This window comes from Cydia amplana, chromosome 9 (assembly GCF_948474715.1).
Source record: "Cydia amplana chromosome 9, ilCydAmpl1.1, whole genome shotgun sequence".
Taxonomy (NCBI): Eukaryota; Metazoa; Arthropoda; class Insecta; order Lepidoptera; family Tortricidae; genus Cydia; species Cydia amplana.
In genome coordinates, this window is record NC_086077.1 from 6,458,693 (window position 1) to 6,480,826 (window position 22,134).

The window sequence follows — 22,134 nt, forward strand, 5'->3', positions numbered from 1 at the left end:
AAATTATGGAATTTATTGAAATTTAATGAATGAAGTGTGGCAACATCGAATTAGAAAAATGGCGTTTGGTACAGCTGTGGGTTGCGCAATTTTTATGTAAATGTGCATGAAATTTATAATAAATTTGAAGTTTCAAGTGCAACAAATTACCACGAGACAATAAGTGAATGTTTTGTAAAATTTACACTGTGAATATTGTAGGATAAATAAGTGTTTTTACGTTTCACAAAGCTGTGATGGACTGTGTATTTTTTGTGTTGTGGTGATGTTCGGAAGATAAATAATGAAACGAAAAATTATGCGGCTGTGCAAATAATGTTACAATGATGGATAAGTTATGGGTGGTGTTGTTAGTGGCCTTGACCGGCGTACACTTTGGGCAGGGATTGCCGCTGCGTTCGACGCCGCACAGCTACCCGCATAGTAAGTCAATTTACACTTCATATTATCATGTTTTTGCTAATTTACTAGCAAAAACTACGTATTCATATGCTAAATCCAGTCGCAGATAGATGACAAGGCATTGCAAGCTCTCGTACTATTAACATAAGATAAATCTATTGTAAATTAGACACCAAGAATGCCAACATTTATTCCTGACGGTAAGGCAGTATATAAATAAAAACACCACCCCTAAATTGATTGTACTCTACATCGCTGTTAAACATTTACATTATTTAATTTTGTAGTAATTTGGATATTCTATTTTGGAACCATAAATTAAGTATCCACACAAATTTTTGAAAATCATAAATACCCTCATTTTTAGATCATTTCCTTATTGGAATTAACTAAAATCTAACTTTTGAAACTTTACAATTGCAAAACTGAAGAACGCTAAAAGCTAACCTACAGTTAATATTTTAAATTAGAATTTTGAATAGTATTTTATAAATTTAATTAATTCTAGAAACATACATTATACTTAATTCTAGGAATGCCATTATAATAAATAATCAGAAAAGTTAAAAAACTTTAACAAACTTAATAACCCAGCTACGTTTAAATAAAGTTAAAACGAACTCACTTAGTCAGTTTTATCAGATAACTCATTTTGCTCACCCGTCACTGTGATGGGTGGGACATACTTTGAAAAGCGTTACAAAGCGATTTTTATTTACAAATGCAACGCGTTTTTTAGCTAAAATTGACGCCCTCAACCTAATTGTTACTTTCACAAAGCAAGACAACAAGAGGTTAGATATTTTTAGGTTAAACAAGAAAAAACATTGTTTTACTGTGACAGGCGGGACATGAGTTAAGCATTTTGTAGAAGCCCAATAAATCCTAATCCTCATTTTCAGATCATTTCCTTATTGAAATTAACTAAAATCTAACTTTTGAAACTTTATAATTGTAAAACTGAAGAACGCTAAAAGCTAACCTACAGTTAATATTTTAAATTAGAAATTTGAATAGTATTTTATAAATTTAATTAATTCTAGAAACATACATTATAATAAATAATCAGAAAAGTTAAAAAAGTTTAACAAACTTGCTGCAAGTACAGTTTATCCTCTGTGTAAGAAAACCCGACAAAAATAGGTGAAAACTGCATGTAAAGCCATTTAGAAGTATACAGGGTGCCCAGTAATTAATGGATAACCATCTAACCACCAACAGGGCACCTTAGGCTGGTCCAGAAAATGCACTTATAGGTCTAGTAAAAGTTTCGTGGTTTTCGAGATAATCGATCTTTTCTGTCTTTTTTAATAGCTAGCACTATACTTCAAATTTAGAAAAGTGAGATTATCTCGAAAACCACGAAACGTTCACTAGACCTATAAGTGCATTTTCTGGACCAGCCTAAGGTGCCCAGTCGGTGGTTAGAAGGTTATCCATTCATTACTGGGCACCCTGTATATGTTTATCGCGAACATACAGACAGGTAGGGGCTTTTTTTTAAATAAGTGTAGTGATTAAGTGATTCTGATTTTATTTGAAAATACAATTCTAAATAAGTAAGTGTTAAAATTGGTAATGTATTCCAATTTGTGCCGCTTTGATAATAGACGTAAGGTGCCAATGCAAATTGTAATTTGAAATAATAAAATTAAATAAAAAGTATTATTCCATAAAAATTTTACCTAATCTACCCAACCGGATTAGTGAGATTCTACAGTAATACTATTGGAACCATTTTTTAATCAAATTTAATTTTTAAGCCAGAAAGTGAATACATATTATATTGACACCAGTCTAAACTATAACTTAACATAAAAGAAGAGACGCTTTCCAGATAGATTTTCGTATCTCTATTGCACGTCTCTATGTACGAAAATCGATCTGGAAAGCGTCTCTGCGTTTTACATATTTCATATTTTGGGATTACACCTTATGCTCTTTCTTAATTTTCATAGTCTGTAAATTTCCTACAAAAACTATGCTTGGTATGTCTACAGCATGCCATTCAGTTGCTGCATACTGAGAGTGGTATTTGTTGGAAGCTTACCAACACACGAGGGAGGATACTTTAGATTCTTTAAGATCTGAATTGCAGATTTGACTGAAGTTTTTTTATTCTAATCTGATTATGTACTTATTTTTTGACGCCAATATTTAAGGGCGTCCGCTAGCTGGGAGGGTGCACGCGGGTGCCAGCCATTGTAGATAAAATCCGTCGCACGCGTCCGCGCCAGTTAAGGTACCGTCACACATGCGCGTTTTCCGGGCGGGTCGTGAGCGGGGCGCGTCGCTTTTATATATAAAACGCTCACGCCCCGCCCGGAAAACGCGCATGCGTGACGATGCCTTTAGCGTTGCAAACTATTTTTCGCTAATCCGTTCACCCGCTCCATGCAACCGCGCCAGCTAGCGGACACCCTTGTACGTCATCGTTTTTAAGTCAGCTGTCACGTCGCATGAGAAGCCAGACCTGTGTACTGGTTTAAATTTGTTTGGCTTAATATTTGTTTCAGACACTAATGGGCCAATCCTAGCAGGATGGAAGGAGGGCAACCTGTACGCGGCTGTGCCGGCGCTGGCGCTCATAGTCACGGCCGTAGGGCTCCTGTTCGGGTGCACCTGGTGCTACAGGCATAAGGACTGCAAGGTAAGGGCATACGAGTACACTTGATATTGAACTCTGTTCCCTGTTGCTAACTTCATTGTGTCTGTATTCTTTGGATATTTTAATAACTATAATTGATTGACAGCTCAGTCTCAGTCATCTACTTACAAACTTTTATGGAGAGAATAGGGCGACTATCTTTTGCAAAAAGAGTAGGTTTAAGGCAAGAGTATACCGGCTCCGAGCGCGTGCGCTAAAATGTTGCTTTGCACGATCACGTCATGCAAGCGGTCTGCCGTCTCTTATAAGCATATGTATATTACAAGTACAACTCGAACGGGCACGTCTACGCACGTACACGCATCCGGTGTGCGTGCACAGGCCTTTAAACAAACTGTTGTACCTAAAGGTTCCTTCACAGGCGCGTTTTCCGGGCGGGGCGTGAGCGTTTTATATGTAAAAGCGGCGCGCCCCGCTCACGCCCCGCCCGGATAACGCGCCTGTGTGACGAAGCCTTAAATGCCCAAGGAGAACAGAAATCAGGTGTGGGTAACATGTTTGCAGGTGCCTACTGAAAGAATTTTATTATGTGGTTGTAGGTATATCTATATTATAATTAGTGTCCGACCGAAACATGTTTTTTTGCCGAAACCGAAACCGAAACCGAATGTTCGGCTTTGGCTCTAGTTTCGGCCGAAACCGAAACCGAAACCGAAACTTTTGTAGACTTGTTAAAATCGTTGAAAAAATGTCATAAAACCGCTTTTACACACATATTATGGGGCTGTCAACACCTAATGTCCTTGAAATTTATGTTACTTAAGCAGTTTTTTATGAAAATTACTAGAGTTAGACCAAGATAATTCTGCAACGATTTTGATAAGTTGATAACACACGCAGTGCAAGTGTTATTTTAAACGTCAAAACTTTTATGAAATTATGACGTATAAATAACATTTGCACTAGTTGCACTGCGTATGCTATCAAAATCATTGCAGAATTTTCTTGGTCTAACTGTATTCATTCACCAGTCAAGCTAACATGTAGACACAGGGTCAACCAAAAACGCGAGCGCAGCGAGCGCGAAATTTTTTGTTAATAATATCGCAAGGCCGGGTACCGATCTTCACCTGGGCCGAAAAGTCCGAAGTGCCCCAATGAGGCGAACTTTCATGCGAAGTCAAAGCCGTGCTTAAGGCTTCAGGATAAGTAGTTGAGCACAGACTCCAACCAATGTCCATTGTATTCAAAAGCGAGACCGCAGGCCGAGCATGGCGCAGCGAGGCCAAAGGCTAAGCTGAAGTAGAGGACATGTGAAACACAAACCAATGGTAAATTGAGGTAAAAAGTGAGGCTAGTTTTCTTATTATTATCTTGCCCAGGGCCCAGTAACATGCGACAGTGCTATCTCATTCACTTATAGGTATTGACAGCCTCTTAAGACTACGTCAATTGTCCAGTGGCGCCCTCATTAGTGGAATTGTGTTTTATAATAAACCAATTATTGTCTAATATACATCAATCAGTATATGTAGGTATTAATATTGTTGTCCTACTTATTCCCCAACTTTTGGTCTTTGTCCGAAGTACCATTTCGTAAGTTTCGGCCCGGCCGAAAGGTTCGGCCGTTTTTTGGCCGAAACCGAAACTACAGCCGAAACATGATTTTTTGGCCGAAACTGGCCGAAACCGAAACCGAAACCGAACCTTCGGTCGGACACTAATTATAATAAGTCAAATCACGTGACTTGGTATTGCTGGTACCAATTTCTGAATATTCGACTGTCAACTTATCTGCTTTGTTTACGTCACGGTTGTTATTTTTTAGTTTTCAACTATTCTTTTAACCCAATAGCTATAAACGATATAGGTAACTTTGGACTTTTGTTAAAATTCACACTGAAAATTTGGCTCTAGTTTTGGTACGAGACAGTCGCATATAAACGGGCGAATTACTGTAACCGCTGCAGTGCTAATGGATTACCTTCCAGTATTGCAGGATTCTAATTAATTGTCTACGCTTTATATCCTGGTCCAAAGGGCGTTATAAACAACTGACACAATCCAACTAATAAATTGAATCTATTGTAAATAGTAATGGACTATGCGTTTTGTGCACGGCGATGCTGTAACTGTCAAAGTTTCCGTTTGTTCATTGCAATTTATAGGAAAGCTTTTAGTCACTATTAAGGCTTCGTCACACAGGCGCGTTTTCCGGGCGCGGCGTGAGCGGGGCGCGCCGCTTTTACATACAAAACGCTCGCGCCCCGCTCACGCCGCGCCCGGAAAACGCGCCTTTATGTTTACTGTAAATAGTTGCAATTTGCTGTGCGTTTACAGTAAAGTTCTTTTAGAAATAAACAGACAGAAACAGTCACACGGAATAAATCTAGCAGCATGGACTGCTTGAATAATTCCAAGCCTGTCCGTGTCAAAGCAAAAGCACAGTATTTTTAACTCGACTACGGAAAAGCCAAAAGGAAAAGGGTTATGATAGTATTTGCATGTACATATGTATTCTTATCTAGCACCATACGAGCCGATTCTCATGAGTATGATATCAAATCAATCGCTCATTTTAGGCTGCGGGTGAGACAGGCTACACTATAAAAACTAAAAAAATAAAAAGGTTTTGTACATACATTTGCTACTTGAAACGAAATTGTATTCATTTCAGCGATAAGTGCAGCGTGCAAGCGGAAATAGCTTTATTTTAATAAAAAGTTTGTGTGATTTTGATTACATCATGTCGTATACGTCATACGCAAGCCATTCCTAATATTACAAATGCGAGGTTTTGGTTTGTCCTTGATCAATCAATGGAGCAGCTAAAGAACTGCTAGTGTGCTAGAAGTACCTTAGATTATTGATGATCGATGAATTGTGAGTGACAAAATTTGAAATGATCTTTGACTTGCAATCATTCTTAAACTACAAGTTTAAATAAAATGTAATTGAAGATATACCTATTACCTATAGGTTCCGAAAACTATATGGGCCATCGTTTGACATAGTATTACTTTTATCCCGGTTAAATGTTTAAGTGTAATTTCCACGAGACAGATTTAATTGTGCATTGTCTCATTATCGGCCATCTTAGCGTTTATCGCGGTTGCGTCTTAATAGATGCTACTTCGGAACCCGAGATGCGCTTTTTCTACTTTTTTTCCTCCACTTTGCACGGTTTTCGGTGTTCTTTTTTTATAAGACTCTAGGCATGGATGTCATTCGTGGCAACAACCAGCCAGCATCTCAAAGGCTTTCCCCTTTTGACCGAGTACAGTCATGCGCTAAATGTGGACGACATGACAATTTACTTCGAGTTAGCAGAATATTACTTACAAAGAAATTGTGCTGAGCTAAAAGTACAAAACTGGCGAATTCATTAAAATCTAATTAAGACCTACAAACGTGACATAAACATGTCTAGATCTCATTCGTGTGAATACTGTGAATTAATTTCATAATGCTGTTACATGACAGCACTTTCTACTGCATTTCGTATTAAATTACTGCAGCAACGAGATACAGTTATCAACCTAATGTGACGTGGTATGGAACTGCAATCGTGTAGAATTACTCGCGGTTACACTTTTCCTAATTAGGTGACATATTTTTAAATATAATGAGGTGAAAACAACATTTTCATCACACTTTAATTTCGTGTCGATATTTGCAACACGATTCAATAGGTATTACAAAATCCATTGGATGAATTCGACAAATATGCTGGCAACCGCACTATTGGAGAGAAAAAGCTGATGTGATTTCGAATAATATTGAATATTGGCCAAAGAAATGTAATCAGTATCAGTAGCATTTCGCCTCAACGCCCCCAACCAATAAGGTTTAAAAAGTTGGATGCCAAGTAAGTCAAGTGCACGACGCTTTTATTCGCTGATAGCAGAGCTGCAGGAATGTGATACATTTTATGCAAACACAAGGCGAACACGAGATAGGGAACATTGGACGTATAAGATGCTTGCAGTGCAGCATCCCAGCGGTGCTTACTTTCTTTATTAGTTGTAATAGGTACTCGCTGAGCGATGTAGCGATGTAGCGTAAATGATACGCCAATATGACAATAATTGCAAGCCGTAAGAGAACTTGCTATATGCCAAGGAGGAACAAATAAATCCACTTTAACGTCCACCAGGAATCCATTCAAATTTCCTCATAGAATACTAAAAGCTTCTACTAAAATAAGCTGTCGCACATCTATTGGCACCTTCATTCTTAATTCTTAGTACAGAAAGTCAGGTTTTAGTCATTTTTACTATGCCTTTAAACGCCCAACGGACCTCCCTCCTGTCCAAGTACTGGTAATCATCCGACGGGGTCGACGGACCGGCGCGCCCCGACTTATCACGCGTATGACCCATTTACTATCCCGCCGCTTGTCACTCAGTGCATAACGTTAATATAAACCAGACGATGTACGAATATGACACGTCACGCGTAGTTTTAAGATTAGACAAGGTTTAGAAATAAAACCCAAAATACTTCGAGTTCTAAATGGCTGAAGTATACGAAACTGTAATTTTTTATTGGAAAGGTTGGGTATCTTTTCTTTTCGGTCCGCAGAGTACTGTTATGGGTTCGACAACAGCTTGTATGTGTATTGTGTATGTACAGTGAGCTGCGAAATTGCATGGAGAATTTATGAATAAATTAAACAACTGTACCGATATTCGGAACCTAAAGTAATATATTGAGAGTGGCAACACTGTAGTTAGTCGTATTGTCCTTTTCTAGCATATACGTCCATCTCTCTCCCACACCCCCACCACTTCAGGCAGTTGCGTTTGACAATTTTGACAGTTAGAAACAAACGCAAATTACCTCATTGGCTTGCTGTTTTTCCATCTGGAAGGTCGTGAAGCTAAACTGCTGGTGAGTTTTTGAATTTGTACCCCAGTTTAGCTGACTATATTGAAAAACAGTTTCTAACGGCTTTTGCCGTTCGAAATAAATATTTAAATTTAGTTGTCCGTTAAACTATCTAGCAAATAAAAATGATCCGGAATAGTGATGTGCAAGTGTTTTCAAAGGCTGCCTGCGCGCACCGTGGCTATGCCAATGAAAATACTAAAACACATGGTAGAAAACACATCGAGCTGGTAAAGCGTGCACGTGTCACCATTATAATTTAATTTTATTAAGTCTCTTCCGAGTCTTGTTAGTTTAAATCTTTGTGTGTGTATAATAACGGTTGAAATTATATAATACTTAAATGGTGATGTGTGGAGGTATACCCTTTCAAGTGATTTGTGTTTTCGAATACGAATGGATCGGATAGTTAATACGTGTTACGTAGAACCTACGTATTAAGGTAGAAGCTTATAGACGTGTAGGTTTTTTATCTGTCCAAGTATCTATCAGCAATTTATCTTTTTATCCCGTTCCGGGTTAATATAATATTGCAAAATTAATTTTTTGGTAATAAACTTGCTGATAAATAACGTGTACCCGAATAGGAGTCGACGATATTTCCGCTCTAAGGGACACAAGGTAACGAACAAACCTACATCGCAAACATTGCATTTATTTTTGTGGAAAGTGAGTACTTCGGCAGTACATAAACTTAAATCTGACTAGACATAGAGAGAGATTAGCATGGCTCTGCGCAAGAATGACATGCGAATTCGTGAAGTATTTCACTCTGTATCTATCAACTTATATCTCTCCAACTAGATCTTTGATTTATGTAGGTAAGTACCTACTTAAATATATAACTTAGCAGGTACTTACAGCTTTAAAGGTTAAGGAAAAGAACTCTTGCATGTAGGTGCTATATGTGCTTGTGTTATTTTGAATTTGAATAACTTGATTATTAATTCTATACGTAACTACATACAAGAGGGTCAATTCTTAAGCCTACTTACCTACCTACATAAATAGTACACTTAAATTAAACGTTTCAAATAAAATCGGAAGCCTGTGACATGGAAGGGCATTAACGATACGGGAATCTTTAGATTGATTCATTGACGAAGACGCATGGTTTGATTCATATTGTCAAATTATATTAGTTAACTGTAGAGTTCAAGTTTAGTTTTGGCAAATCTGCGCGTCACCGTGAATGACACTTTCTAAAAGTGCCTGTTAAAGCCGGCGTAAAGCCTTTCACCTTGTCGAGCAAGGAACCCGCAACTTAGGGAATATTACCCATAAACTCAGGGTATTTGATTTGAATGATACTTATTCTTAAACTTACGTTTGTTATGGTTCCACCTGCTAAGGTGCGCCTAAGAGAATCTTTTATTCGTTCACAAACTAACGTCAAGTTATTTGTGATGAAACCAATATATTATGTACCTATCTAAACCTGCGCAAGGCTGCCATGTTTACACCTGCGTAAGGTGTGCCAAAAGAATCTTTGATTCGTTCACAAACTAACGTCAAGTTATTTGTGATGAAACCAATATATTATGTACCTATCTAAACCTGCGCAAGGCTGCCATGTTTACACCTGCGTAAGGTGTGCCAAAAGAATCTTTGATTCGTTCACAAACTGACGTCAAGTTATTGATGATGATATTATAACCTATGTAAGCCTGCGCAAGGCACGTCAGACATATTCACAGAAATATAAATGATATGGTCATAACACAGGCGTGCGAGTAGACCACAATCACAAAAATATTACAAAGATTAAGTTGTAAATATCTCTTTTTAGAGAAAGTAAAAATGGTTTAAAATAATGTTTTGGGTAAAAATCAGTCGAAATAGGCAAGGCTTCGTTATTAGAGTTTTCATTTTTGTTTACCAATCTATTTCAAGGGTCCCGAACACCCTATTGGCTAAACCCGAAATTGGGCTAATTAACTGTGGTAAAAGTGAAAACTGCTTTCCATTTACATAACATTTCTAAAATTATAATAGGTAAAATAAAAACCTAAGATTCCAGGCCTATCTCGACTCATTTTTATTTTAAAGATGAAAAAATCTTTGCACCCTAATATAAAATTGTGGTCTGGAGACGCTAAGCCTCATAACTTGGGTGGCATAGATAATACTAAGAGATTTAGTCACCTAATTTCGACTATAAGCCCAGGCAGAATATTGATAATTAGAATAAGGAGTGGTCAATCCTCCAAGGTCCATACAATCTGTGGACTCTAATTAAATCAGGCTCGGTAAGCTCACGACACGACAGAGCTTACGATTCCATTCTGAAATAAGCTATGTTTACAATATATATTACCCATGGTGTGAAACAAACAGCCTGCTCAAGGTGTACAAAGGGTCCGTTTAACGGCCCTATAAACATCTACAAACCTTTGAAGTCTAGGCCTGCTACAATATGACAGACTAGAAATAAATACATATGATCCCAATGTAAGAGCAGCTCACAGTTGCATAAATTATATTTGGCTGGAGAGCACTTGTCTTTCAGTTAACATGTTTACGAGTACCTACCTATGTACACGACATGACCAAGGTTACCTACCTTTTTACATAATTATTATATCCCTGACTGCCATGGTATATTAGGAAAATTATCATGTGCTGGCGGTGCTGCACAAGCATGTTTGAAATAAAATATACAAAACTGGCCTAACGGGCGTTTATGAATTATGTATTTTACACCCTTGTATCTGTATTGTGACCCTGGAAGTTTTAAACCACCTGTATCGTAAGTGCTCCTATGCACGGATTAAGTTTATAATAAACTACCCATGCCCTAACCTCAAGGGCAAGTGCTTCTATGCACGGACCAGATACTGTTATCACTTATTTCACTTATCATGACTTGTCATAGTTTGATACTACACGTTTAATAAATTTAAGACCGTGGAATGTACCCACTACAAAAGGTTTTTAAAAATAGTGACTGAATGGTTTGCACGAACGGTTCTAGCACAGTTTCTGGGCGGTCACGTCTAGGGCATGACCCTCTAGTTCTCAATTTATACAAAATTATAGCATTGTGATACTGTTCGCTTTGCACAATAAAATAGGGGAACAGGAGCACGCCTTGCGAAAAGGCGAAGCTATTTTGAAACGCAAACCTTTCAAAAATAGATTGAAATATATAAATAATTATGTTTTTGGTGTGGAACATGTAATTGTACACCCAAACAAATGCAATCATTTATTATATGTTAGCAAAACTCTGCCAAAGTGTTAGTCTGTCTCTACAGTGTAACCTGAAGGCATGAATGCACATGAATCTCTTGAAACATGGTGGATTAACTAATTTACACCCCGTCTGTGTCTTGCTCCTACCAAATCCACAAGTTGAGGACCTCAACCTATCTAGGCACCCTTCTTGCTCGAGACCTGAAAAAATAATCTCATGCAGTCAAGTGTCGGAAAACCAGGTCCACACTCTTAGCACTACCGTGAATATATCTAAGAAGTCTGTATACTGCCTTCCAGGAGGCGGGATGTTAATAGACTAGCCTATATAGTAGGCCAGAGATATAGGATACAAAAGCACACTGGCCCAAATCCAGTAATATTATATGCACTTCAGAATACAAAATAATTGACTATTCTGCGTATATTTGATATCAAAAAGTTACAATTACCTACCCTTAGGTCATAAGGAGGATAAATATACATAAATATCAAATATATTCGACAAAGTGTTGACCCTAGCATTGGATAAAATAGAGGTTCCTCTTAAACGGCATCTGCGCTGTTGGCTTTGGGCCCACGGGTGCCCGGCAAAAGGTCGGGGACCCCATGGTTCCGCACAGTTATTGCAAATAATGTAAAATCACAAAATAAACACAAATTTTCATTTTGGTTAAAAACACATATGCGATGAGCTAAGGTTTCGAATTAAGTACCTTATTCTTAATCTGGAAAGAGAAGACTGAATATTCAGAATTAAGCTATGTCTATGAATGGTTTACATAAATTAAGCCACTTTAGCGTTCAGAAACAATCAAGTTTATGTCTACTAGTAGGCACCAGATAAGGTAAACTACTCATACTGCATATATAGACAATAATGAGTACAATTAAGGTCACTTGATGATAGCTAAACATGAATATAAGCAGAATGAGCTGCACCTATACAAATATCATTGATAAAGCTCTGTGGCAATTCTACATTTACCATTTGAACGCCAAGAGCACCAAAAAGCGTCGTAACTAGTGCCCACATGAGTATTATGATATGGCTTAGGCTCTCAAAGTAACCTTCACAATTTTAAGTAAGGTTTGTTTAGGTCCATTAGCTCGCGTTCGCGTTAGTAAAGCTTACAAACGATTAAATGCATTTTATAGCTATAACCAAATAAATAGCTCACACTGGCTCACAGTCATTAAAAGAATTCAGTAAAATCATTAAAAGTATTCCCTATGACATTTTATTAAGTACCTACCCAATATTAACCTTGTGGGTAGTGATAGTGATATAACGAATATTTAAAATATTCGTCTACTTAATCCTGAGGGATTCTGGAAATAAGAAAGGTCTTGTCCTTGTTATATCCTGCAACTGCTTACCTTACTAGATAATTATTATCAAACTTGTCAATAATTGGGAGTTATAAATAAAAACTACTCGAGTACTTTATGATTTTTATCTTTTCATATTTTAATTACATCACTCCATATCACAGATGTTGTATGCTCCCTGAAGAGTAGACTGACTTATCTTCTATTACATAGTCTCACATACATATAATTAAGTACTATAGCACCCTTGTGGTGACTCACTTATTTTCGTTGAAAATTTATAAGTACCTACATTAAATACGTATATAAAATGGAAAGTTAGTATCATAATATAATGGTATATAAAATTGTATGCTTTACTAAATACCTCTCTCCTCACATGTATTAAAATAAAGGATGTACTACATAATTAATTAATTAATTAAACACTCCTAATATAATAATATTACATATACATAATATGTAAGTACATGTATAATCACATTGGCTTGGCGTCTTCCCACCACCAGGCGATAACAAACACGTCTCAATATATTACTTTAGGTTCCGAATATCGGTACAGTTGTTTAATGACAGCGTTTTACACAAAAATAAAACGCTAATTAAATAACTTACCATATTCGGAACCTAAAGTTTTAATCCTGCCTGGTGTAAATATGTATAATTTTGAGACAATGAGGTAATTTGCGTTTGTTTCTAACTGTCAAAATTGTCAAACGCAACTGCCTGAAGTGGTGGGGGTGTGGGAGAGAGATGGACGTATATGCTAGAAAAGGACAATACGACTAACTACAGTGTTGCCACTCTCAATATATTACTTTAGGTTCCGAATATGGTAAGTTATTTAATTAGCGTTTTATTTTTGTGTAAAACGCTGTCATTCATTGATAAATTCGCCATGCACTTTTGCGGCTAATGGTACCTACACAACTGAATACGAGAGAGAAGCATCAAGTTTTTCATATGTTGTGCCCATTTTTTCGTGTATGTACTACGAGGGGTATTCAAAATATTCTCGGTATGAGAATGAAAACAAACAAGTACGAAAAGTTTGATATTTTTATTTTTCAATATACTCCCCCCCTATGTTCATACACTTAAAAGATCGATCAATTTTTTTTTTAATCCCTCGTAAAAATATTTTTTATCTTTCGTGTAAAAATGCTCCTCCACTGCCGCCTTCAATGCTTCATCGTCAGAAAATTTATTTCCACGCAGATCCTTTTTAAGATTGGGGAGCAAAAAGAAGTCGCTGGGGGCTAAGTCCGGACTATACGGTGGGTGAGTAACAGTTTTAAACCCACATTCAACAATAGCTGCCTTGGCAATATGAGCAGTATGGACGGGGGCGTTGTCATGCAGAAGCAGAATACCTTTGGTTAACTTTCCTCGCCTCTTTTCTTTAATTACATCCTTTAATTGACGTAGAATGTTAGCGTAGTACTGTCCTGTGATATTTACACCTTTTTCTTTATAATCGATTAGTAATACTCCTTCACAATCCCAAAATATCGTGGCCATGACCTTGCCAGCTGAAGGGATGACCTTGAACTTCTTGGGATGAGCTGAACCCTTAATGTGCCACTGCATGGACTCTTGTTTACTCTCTGGGTCATAATGATGAACCCAGGTTTCATCTCCAGTAACTATTCTTTGCAGCACCTCATCAGGATTTTCACCGCACAGGTCAATAAAATCGGAACAACAAGCTACACGCATGTCTTTTTGAAGCCGAGTCAGCATTCGCGGAACCCATCTTGCACTTACTTTTGACATATTAAGATGGTCATGTATAATATCATGTACGGTACCAATAGAGAGATTGGTTACTTGTGCTATAGATTTTACCTTCACTCGACCATCTTCCAATATAAGTTTTTCCACTTTATCAATATTTTCTTGTGAAGTAGCTACTACAGGCCGGCCAGGTCTAGGGTCATCTTCAATACTCTCCCTTCCGCGTTTAAACTCGCTTGACCACTTTTGAATGGTAGATAAAGAAGGAGCAGACTCACGGTAAACACAATCCATTTCCTCTTTTATGGTTTTTTGATTTTTACCCTGTTTTGTCAAGAATTTTATCACGCATCGATGTTCTAATTTAGTTAACATTGTCAATTCGCACATGATGTTCATGTTTGTTCAGCAATTGCAGAAAAACAAAAGACTATCTCGGTTCGAATTATACTTTTTTTTAATGTCAATGAATAAACCTTAGCGGCCAGTAACGAAAGAAATTTTAGAAGAGGTCGTAAGATATCAATACCGAGAATATTTTGAACGCCCCTCGTATGTAGCTTCCAAAGTCTTTGTATCCTAGTCTGGTTAGGGCGTGACATCCTCGCATTTGTTTGACGTTTCTCGATTTTGCTACGCATGTTTTATTGAGGAGGTTGGTCTTATCAATAATAATGAGAAATGTTTTTGCAACGGCATAGCAATTTGATTGACACGACAATGTAACGAAGACTCGACGCGACTTCTAATGTGCTAGGGTTAATTTGCCAAAGCATCGCGACTACGAAAAATTACTCTAGGCAATATTCTTCATACATCATACCAGGACCAACTCAAAAATAAACCTCCAACCATTTAGAATCGACATCCGCTGACGTCGACCGACAGATCACCGTAAAGAATAGAACGTCAATTGCTGCCAAGTATCAGATGGTGATGAGTAATCCGTCGCGGGCTGTCCCATCTGCCGTTAATGAGTCATTAGTGCGCTGTGGATCATTGGGAGTTAAGGGGATATGCCATGCACATACAAATGAACACACGGAAGATTCGTAGACCTTAAGCTCATTGTAATAGAGTTCATAATAGACCCGTTTATGGTATAGGTAGTGCTATCTACGAGGGGTATTCAAAATATTCTCGGTATGAGAATGAAAACAAACAAGTACGAAAAGTTTGATATTTTTATTTTTCAATATACTCCCCCCCTATGTTCATACACTTAAAAGATCGATCAATTATTTTTTTTAATCCCTCGTAAAAATATTTTTTATCTTTCGTGTAAAAATGCTCCTCCACTGCCGCCTTCAATGCTTCATCGTCAGAAAATTTATTTCCACGCAGATCCTTTTTAAGATTGGGGAGCAAAAAGAAGTCGCTGGGGGCTAAGTCCGGACTATACGGTGGGTGAGTAACAGTTTTAAACCCACGTTCAACAATAGCTGCCTTGGCAATATGAGCAGTATAGACGGGGGCGTTGTCATGCAGAAGCAGAATACCTTTGGTTAACTTTCCTCGCCTCTTTTCTTTAATTACATCCTTTAATTGACGTAGAATGTTAGCGTAGTACTGTCCTGTGATATTTATACCTTTTTCTTTATAATCGATTAGTAATACTCCTTCACAATCCCAAAATATCGTGGCCATGACCTTGCCAGCTGAAGGGATGACCTTCAACTTCTTGGGATGAGCTGAACCCTTAATGTGCCACTGCATGGACTCTTGTTTACTCTCTGGGTCATAATGATGAACCCAGGTTTCATCTCCAGTAACTATTCTTTGCAGCACCTCATCAGGATTTTCACCGCACAGGTCAATAAAATCGGAACAACAAGCTACACGCATGTCTTTTTGAAGCCGAGTCAGCATTCGCGGAACCCATCTTGCACTTACTTTTGACATATTAAGATGGTCATGTATAATATCATGTACGGTACCAATAGAGAGATTGGTTACTTGTGCTATAGATTTTATCTTCACTCGACCATCTTCCAATATAAGTTTTTCCACTTTATCAATATTTTCTTGTGAAGTAGCTACTACAGGCCGGCCAGGTCTAGGGTCATCTTCAATACTCTCCCTTCCGCGTTTAAACTCGCTTGACCACTTTTGAATGGTAGATAAAGAAGGAGCAGACTCACGGTAAACACAATCCATTTCCTCTTTTATGGTTTTTTGATTTTTACCCTGTTTTGTCAAGAATTTTATCACGCATCGATGTTCTAATTTAGTTAACATTGTCAATTCGCACAGGATGTTCATGTTTGTTCAGCAATTGCAGAAAAACAAAAGACTATCTCGGTTCGAATTATACTTTTTTTTAATGTCAATGAATGAACCTTAGCGGCCAGTAACGAAAGAAATTTTAGAAGAGGTCGTAAGATATCAATACCGAGAATATTTTGAACGCCCCTCGTACAATGGCGTAACATTGCTCCTTTTTTCCCGCTTTGTTGTTTGCATTGTGGATTATGTAGAAGACATTAACATCCAAGAAAAGGTTTACAATAGGGCTCGCGGTCGAGTCCGTGTTTCGTTTACACGTTTCGAATACCCGTTTCCGAATAACACGTACACGGTTTTCTGGCCCGTTCCGCACGTGTAATTAAGAAACGTGTAATTAAGATCCGTTCCCACGGATAAACGGGTATTCGAAGAAACGGATCTTATTTACCCGCGGCTCCGGAGACGTCCTTGACGAGTAGCGAAGGAACGAACCGGCGTAGGTACTTAAGAGCTACAAATGAATAGACAAAAGATTCATGAGGAGTTTCTGTCATATTTAACCTTATTTCGTGGTTCATAGAGTCGAAATTCAATAAACGGTTTACAAAACCCTTTTCTGGGCAGGTAGTTTTTGCTTGCAATGTTGCAATATGAGTAGAAAATTAGAAATACAGTAGGTATACCTACATGCTACTATCAAAATAGTATTTTGTATAAGACTTCAAATACTAATACTTTATGGTTTATTATATAATTTGATAGCAATAAATATAAAGTGTAATAAAAAATAAAAGCAATAAAGAGTATAAAGAGAAGACTGTACGATAAAAACTGGCCATGCATGATCTGATAGGTATACATACAATATTCTTACCAATTGCACATTATTAAACAGCTCTTATATTTCCTATAAGTATAATTATAATTAAAATTCAAATTCAATTGTCAATCATATTACAATGTATGTGTGAGTTTTCTCGAACAGGTATATTTTATCGAATAAATATTCTGTCAATAAGAAATGTATATTTTTTAATCGTATTATTTTTTAACTTACGTAAGCCAGGCATCTAGGTATTAAGTATTATAGTAAACCATGTGCCACTGCATTTGTTACAATTTCTTGTGTAGAGGTGTTCACCTTATTACACCGACATAAAGCTTATAATTGGTTGTGGCAGTTCGGATAATGGTTTGGGAACCTACTTGTTTTCGGCGATATCAGACAAAAGGGTATTGGAAAACAACACGTTCTAATGAATGGAACACCAGCGGCCGGCATTTATTACCTGAACACTCGTGTGAAAGTGACCCAAGTGAACATGAATGATTACCAATTTTGAGATCTATCTTAATGTTCTTAACAATATAATCGCTAGGTAACCAAAGTAGCATGGGTTTTTATTTTTTTAAGGTTCTCGTCTGAAATCCTTCGTTTCGAATGCCGCTTGTGTGTACTTTTTTTGCGTCGTTGGCAGATTTGCTGTTTTCGCTCAGCAGTAAATTGATAATAATAAGAAATAACCACGAAGTAATCCATACTTATTACCTGTTATTATCTGTTATTTTTAACTAATATAGGTAGTATTTGTCTGCACATCTATTCTTCACGAAACTATATTACTTAATTACTTACACAATTATACATGTATAAAATGTATTTCTTTGATTGAAATATAATTATATTAATTATGTAATTAATGATGAATATGTTAGCTTAAAAGCAATAATAGTAAAAAAATGAAGGTTTTAATTTAAACTAGGGACGAGTAGGTTTAAAATTAAAAATAGTAGACAATATAGGATAGGGACACCTACTTCGATTAATATATTGTATAGTTGGCTAAATATGTTATATCAACACAGTTATAAATGTGACGTCCCACGGGTAAAGGTACCTTATGGCCGTTGGCGCTTACGCTATTATTAACGCCGCTCCGCCGCCGCGCGCTATTATTATTGCAGCGCTATGCGACGTAAGCACCAACTGCCATAAGGTACCTTTTGCCGTGGAACGTCACAAATAATTAAAAAAAAATCGTACGCCAAACGAGTTCATCTGAAGTCAACATTCAATATTAGACCTTACATACCCAGACCTAGAGCATTGATTGGGTCAACCTGTTTCGGATCCGTTCGGGCCGGTGTTAAGTACCCGTGTAAACGGAGATACGTATCTGAGAAACGTGTCTTGGGAACGTTTATTGGAGACGTATCCGGATCCCGGCGGTTCCGTGTAAACCGTGTTCTTAGCACCGCCGGGCTTAAGAACACGGGTATTCGTTTCGGCGTGTAACACGGATACCGGGAGCCCTAGTTTACAATGTGCTATAACCAATAAGTGTAAGGCCTGAGTAGACGCTCGAAGCGGAGCGTTCGGCGGGGCGTGCAGCGTGGTGTCGGGGTCAGGAGTAATTTGAGCAGCGTGCACTAAGGCCGCTCCTATACGTTTGCATTTGTTTAACATGCACGCCGCACGCCCCGCCCCGCTGCACGCCCAACTCGAGCGTCCACTCAGGCCTTACACTAACTCGTAGATACGAGTTCACGATGAGGTAGGTACCTGTTGTTCTTTGTCACTATGACAATTTACGAAATGGTACTGAAATTAAATTCCTCGACCGTACGACTACCAAACTTCACCAGCGCTGCGATTTCGTCTGCTAGTTGTAAAACAAATCATTCAAATCAACCCCATTTCACCTCTTATTAGCCTTTGAATATGACAAAATCCTTTCTAAGTGAAGGGCTGAAACGTTTGTCGAATATATATTTCAAATTTCGAAGTCCTTTCTTCAACGGTTTAGGCTATATATCTATCAGTATCTATATAACGGGACTGTTTTACACTTATATCTACAGCTCTGTACCTACGCACTTCTATCTAAGGCCATTGAATATTATTGACAGCCTGTCTCTAAGCGGCAGGCGTGGGAAATCGAACATCGATTATTTTGTCACTTTCCATTGTTTCTAGCAAGTTGAATGTAACGGTTGTAACATTTTGAGTTTATGGGACTAGTCTTGCGGTCGATTGATGACATGTCTATTCACAAAACGTCTGTTCTTTTCTATGCTTGATCCAGGTTAGATAAAAGTTGCATGAGACCGGAGCGCACTTAGTTCGGTTTGACTTGTGAATATTTGTGTTAATACGCTACGCCAGCCATTCTCAAAGTGTGTTCCGCGGAACCCTAGGGTTCCGCGACACCCCTGCAGGGTTCCGCAAGAATTTAGAATAATAAAATAAGCATAATTATTATGCTTATTAATAAAAAAATACACTTCTAAAAACTATTGTTTTATTGTAGGGTTCCATCAAGTATTTCGCTTTCCAAAAGGGTTCCGTCAAAAAAAAGATTGAGAACCGCTGCGCTACGCTATCAAGACTTTTATGAGAGATGCTCTCAAATATCTGTACAGACAGACCCCTGCAACAATCCTGTGCACAGAGATGCACGCAAAAATATCTGTCACACTGACACTACGAGCTACCTTCGATCGACGACGAAGACGAAATTCTATCTTCTGCTTAGTTCATGTGTTTTAAGTACCTAAATAGTATCGGTCGTTTTCATGTTACGTATTACGAGGGGTATTCAAAATATTCTCGGTATGAGAATGAAAACAAACAAGTACGAAAAGTTTGATATTTTTATTTTTCAATATACTCCCCCCCTATGTTCATACACTTAAAAGATCGATCAATTATTTTTTTTAATCCCTCGTAAAAATATTTTTTATCTTTCGTGTAAAAATGCTCCTCCACTGCCGCCTTCAATGCTTCATCGTCAGAAAATTTATTTCCACGCAGATCCTTTTTAAGATTGGGGAGCAAAAAGAAGTCGCTGGGGGCTAAGTCCGGACTATACGGTGGGTGAGTAACAGTTTTAAACCCACGTTCAACAATAGCTGCCTTGGCAATATGAGCAGTATGGACGGGGGCGTTGTCATGCAGAAGCAGAATACCTTTGGTTAACTTTCCTCGCCTCTTTTCTTTAATTACATCCTTTAATTGACGTAGAATGTTAGCGTAGTACTGTCCTGTGATATTTACACCTTTTTCTTTATAATCGATTAGTAATACTCCTTCACAATCCCAAAATATCGTGGCCATGACCTTGCCAGCTGAAGGGATGACCTTCAACTTCTTGGGATGAGCTGAACCCTTAATGTGCCACTGCATGGACTCTTGTTTACTCTCTGGGTCATAATGATGAACCCAGGTTTCATCTCCAGTAACTATTCTTTGCAGCACCTCATCAGGATTTTCACCGCACAGGTCAATAAAATCGGAACAACAAGCTACACGCATGTCTTTTTGAAGCCGAGTCAGCATTCGCGGAACCCATCTTGCACTTACTTTTGACATATTAAGATGGTCATGTATAATATCATGTACGGTACCAATAGAGAGATTGGTTACTTGTGCTATAGATTTTACCTTCACTCGACCATCTTCCAATATAAGTTTTTCCACTTTATCAATATTTTCTTGTGAAGTAGCTGCTACAGGCCGGCCAGGTCTAGGGTCATCTTCAATACTCTCCCTTCCGCGTTTAAACTCGCTTGACCACTTTTGAATGGTAGATAAAGAAGGAGCAGACTCACGGTAAACACAATCCATTTCCTCTTTTATGGTTTTTTGATTTTTACCCTGTTTTGTCAAGAATTTTATCACGCATCGATGTTCTAATTTAGTTAACATTGTCAATTCGCACAGGATGTTCATGTTTGTTCAGCAATTGCAGAAAAACAAAAGACTATCTCGGTTCGAATTATACTTTTTTTTAATGTCAATGAATAAACCTTAGCGGCCAGTAACGAAAGAAATTTTAGAAGAGGTCGTAAGATATCAATACCGAGAATATTTTGAACGCCCCTCGTACTTTTTGGTTGAACAAACTTGAGGTTTATTTAAACTTTTCCTATTATAAATTGATATTAAGGTACCTATGTAAACTCGTTAGCATTCCAACTCATAAATAGTAACCAAGGAAAATATGCAATGCATACAAATGCTTGCCCGTGACTCTGTATAATGATATGCATCAATATTATTAGTAACAATAACAACACCGCTCATATTATTTATAGTGTGTGAAGTAATCTTCCAAACAATGCTCATAACACGTAGTTGCAATTGAGTACGCTCAAGGAATTGGATTTATGTACCATTGCGTACCTTGTCACAGTGACAAAATAATATGAGATCTCTAATGGCTTTGGTAATGTACGAAATGGTACAGAAATCAAATTACTTAATTGTACCCAGGTACCCACCAATGGGGATCCGAGTGACAGATAACGAGCGAGTGATGATTTAATAACGCGAACCTCGCGATAACGTGATGATTTCGTTTTTATGAGATAGAGGTGTAGCGATAACGACATCGATGATCAAATGATAATTTCATTTAGTCAATTGATTCTACTTCAATTATTGACCGGACGTCAATCTGTCGATTGTGGTATTGTACTTAATATGTAATGCAATAAACGAATATACTCGAATAATTCGCAAACATAAAATCTCTCCTAATACTCCTTACTTACTCCTTATCGTTACTTCTGTTTTGTTTTATTCGTTTCCTCAAAGGTTAACTGGAAGAGATCCCATACAGGGATAAGTTCGCCTTTGTTGTATTTAATTTACTCTGTAACTATGTTTCTCGTGTTTTTATTTCTATGTGCAATAAAGTATATACATACATACATACATACTTCTAATGCAGCCTCTAGAG

At 37.7% G+C, this 22,134-nt stretch overlaps 1 protein-coding gene and 1 non-coding gene across 4 annotated transcripts in view; both read left to right on the plus strand.

Annotated features, from left to right (window-relative positions):
* The first annotated feature begins 27 nt into the window (after positions 1 to 27).
* The window catches only part of LOC134651001 (uncharacterized), an 82,128-nt gene continuing 60,021 nt past the window's right edge, over positions 28 to 22,134 (plus strand). For all 3 annotated transcript variants that reach the window (XM_063505969.1, XM_063505971.1, XM_063505970.1), the window contains exons 1-2: positions 28 to 423; positions 2,919 to 3,052. In XM_063505969.1, coding sequence (XP_063362039.1) covers positions 324 to 423; positions 2,919 to 3,052 — 234 coding nt within the window. In that variant the 5' untranslated portion in view covers positions 28 to 323. The remainder of the gene's footprint in view (positions 424 to 2,918; positions 3,053 to 22,134) is intronic.
* Positions 8,574 to 8,677, plus strand: LOC134651273 (U6 spliceosomal RNA). The gene has a single exon (XR_010097093.1). It is a non-coding gene; the product is annotated as a U6 spliceosomal RNA (small nuclear RNA).